Genomic DNA, 1,808 nt, shown 5'->3' with positions numbered 1-1,808 from the left:
GAGGGGTAAGAGCGAGGCGGGCTTACTTGCCTGCTGGGTCCTAGAGCCCGGCACTAGCTCTAGAGAGCAACCCCCCAGCCCCCATTTTCTTAAGATCCAGAGGGGATCCCCCACTTTTCCACCCATCTGCGCCATTGGTCTCTAATGCTATGAGGAGGGGACAGGGGCAGGGACAGGGACTAGTCTCAAGGTTCTAAAGAGGCGGTGGTCTACGCTGTGGCTTCGAAATAGGAGGGGCTGAGTGCCTGGCAGGGTTCGATAAGGGGTGGGGCGTGAGGGGAGCCTTCACATGTGGGTGGGGTTGGAGGGCCTGGGTTTAACGAGGTTTGGATGCTGAAGGCGAGGACTAGTGCGTGCGTCACGGAAGGGGCGGGCCCACGGTGGATGGGCCTTCTCGGCGCGCCGGGGCAAGGAGAGGGTCTTGGGAAACGAAGTTGCCGGGTCTTAAAAACGCGGAGCTTAGAGGTAAATTGCCTTAGGGGCGGGGCAGATGAGAGGTCCAAAGGGGAGGAGCGACGCATGGGTGTTCGCGTGGGCGGGGCCTCGGGAGGGAATAAGGAGAGGGGCGGAGCATTCTAAAGGGGAGGGGCTAAGGAGAACAACCCAAAGGGGTGGAGCTTAGAACTAGAAAGCCGGGGGGCGAGGAATAAGACCTCGGAGTATTTCAAGGGGAGACCCAGGTTCGTAAGGGGCCGGGATCCCGCGGGCTCGCAGGAGGGCGGGGCCTCGAACTCCAGGGGCGGGGCCTAGATCTCGGGGTCCGCCCTCGCTGTCTCGCCCACTTGCCTTCACCCGCACCCCCGTTCTTTTCGGTTATTTTCTCCTACGGCAGTTCCCTGCCCTGCCCCGGGCCCAGGGGGCCGCTGTCTGAACTCTGGTCGGCTGGAGGACTCGGTGAGTGGGCTCCTCTGGGCGGAGGCGGGGCCAGGGCGGAGCTTGGGGACAGGGGTGGAGCTCGAGTGTGGATGCCACTCGGGAAGAGGTTTAGGGGTGAGACCTGATGATCTGCCGCTGTCTGGGAAGAGGGCGGGACCCAGGTGATCTAGAGAGAGGCGAGGAGTCAGAGAGTTAGAGGAGAGGACTGAGGGATCAGCATGACCAGCCAAGGGGACAGGCATGGAACCTTAGTACATAATGGGGCAGGTACTGAAGTGTCTGAACAGCAGCTGTGTTGGGGACATGGGAAAGAAGACGTGAGTGTCGAGGGTCGAGGAATAGGAGTGCTACCTAAGGACTTGGGCCTGATCGGATCGTGGAGAACAGGGGCGGGGCCGGTGCGGATGCATTAGATAAAGTACAGCCAGCCTCATAGGGTCCCCAGGGCCCTGGCAGGCTGACTGGCGTAAGTTTTTCTGATCAGTCTCCCAGCTCCGTCAGAAATGGGGAACCTGCATTCGGAGCCATCGGCGGGTGGGGGCTCCCGAAAAGAACAGTCCTCGGACCGCGCCCCCGACTCCCGCCGGACGTCCCTGGTGGAGCCCGAGATGACCTCCCAGGCCTTGCGCCTGACTCGCGGGCTGGGTGTCTGGTTCCCTGGCAGCTCCGCACCCCCGGGACTCCTGGTACCCCGGGAGCCCCAGGCCTCACCCTCGACCCTGCCCCTCACCTTAGAACGGCCCTCTCCAGTGATGCCCCCTCCTGAAGAGGCGGCCGCGGTCTCTGCACCACCCCCAGCCCCCGCGGGAACCCTGCTGCCCGGCCCGTCTAAATGGCAAAAGCCCGCGGGCACTCCAGTGCCCCGGATCCGCCGCCTGCTGGAGGCGAGCCATCGCGGCCAGGGTGACCCTCCGAGCCTCCGCCCGCTGCCG

At 63.8% G+C, this 1,808-nt stretch overlaps 1 protein-coding gene across 1 annotated transcript in view; it reads left to right on the top strand.

Annotated features, from left to right (window-relative positions):
• Positions 1-1,379: 1,379 nt before the first annotated feature.
• The window catches only part of GGN (gametogenetin), a 2,970-nt gene continuing 2,541 nt past the window's right edge, over positions 1,380-1,808 (top strand). The window contains exon 1 of the mRNA XM_011952516.1: positions 1,380-1,779. Coding sequence (XP_011807906.1) covers positions 1,380-1,779 — 400 coding nt within the window. The remainder of the gene's footprint in view (positions 1,780-1,808) is intronic.

This window comes from Colobus angolensis, unplaced genomic scaffold (genome assembly GCF_000951035.1).
Source record: "Colobus angolensis palliatus isolate OR3802 unplaced genomic scaffold, Cang.pa_1.0 Scaffold34, whole genome shotgun sequence".
NCBI classification, from domain to species: domain Eukaryota; kingdom Metazoa; phylum Chordata; class Mammalia; order Primates; family Cercopithecidae; genus Colobus; species Colobus angolensis.
Note: the sequence above shows the minus strand (reverse complement) of the source record. Positions and strands in the feature narration are given on the sequence as shown.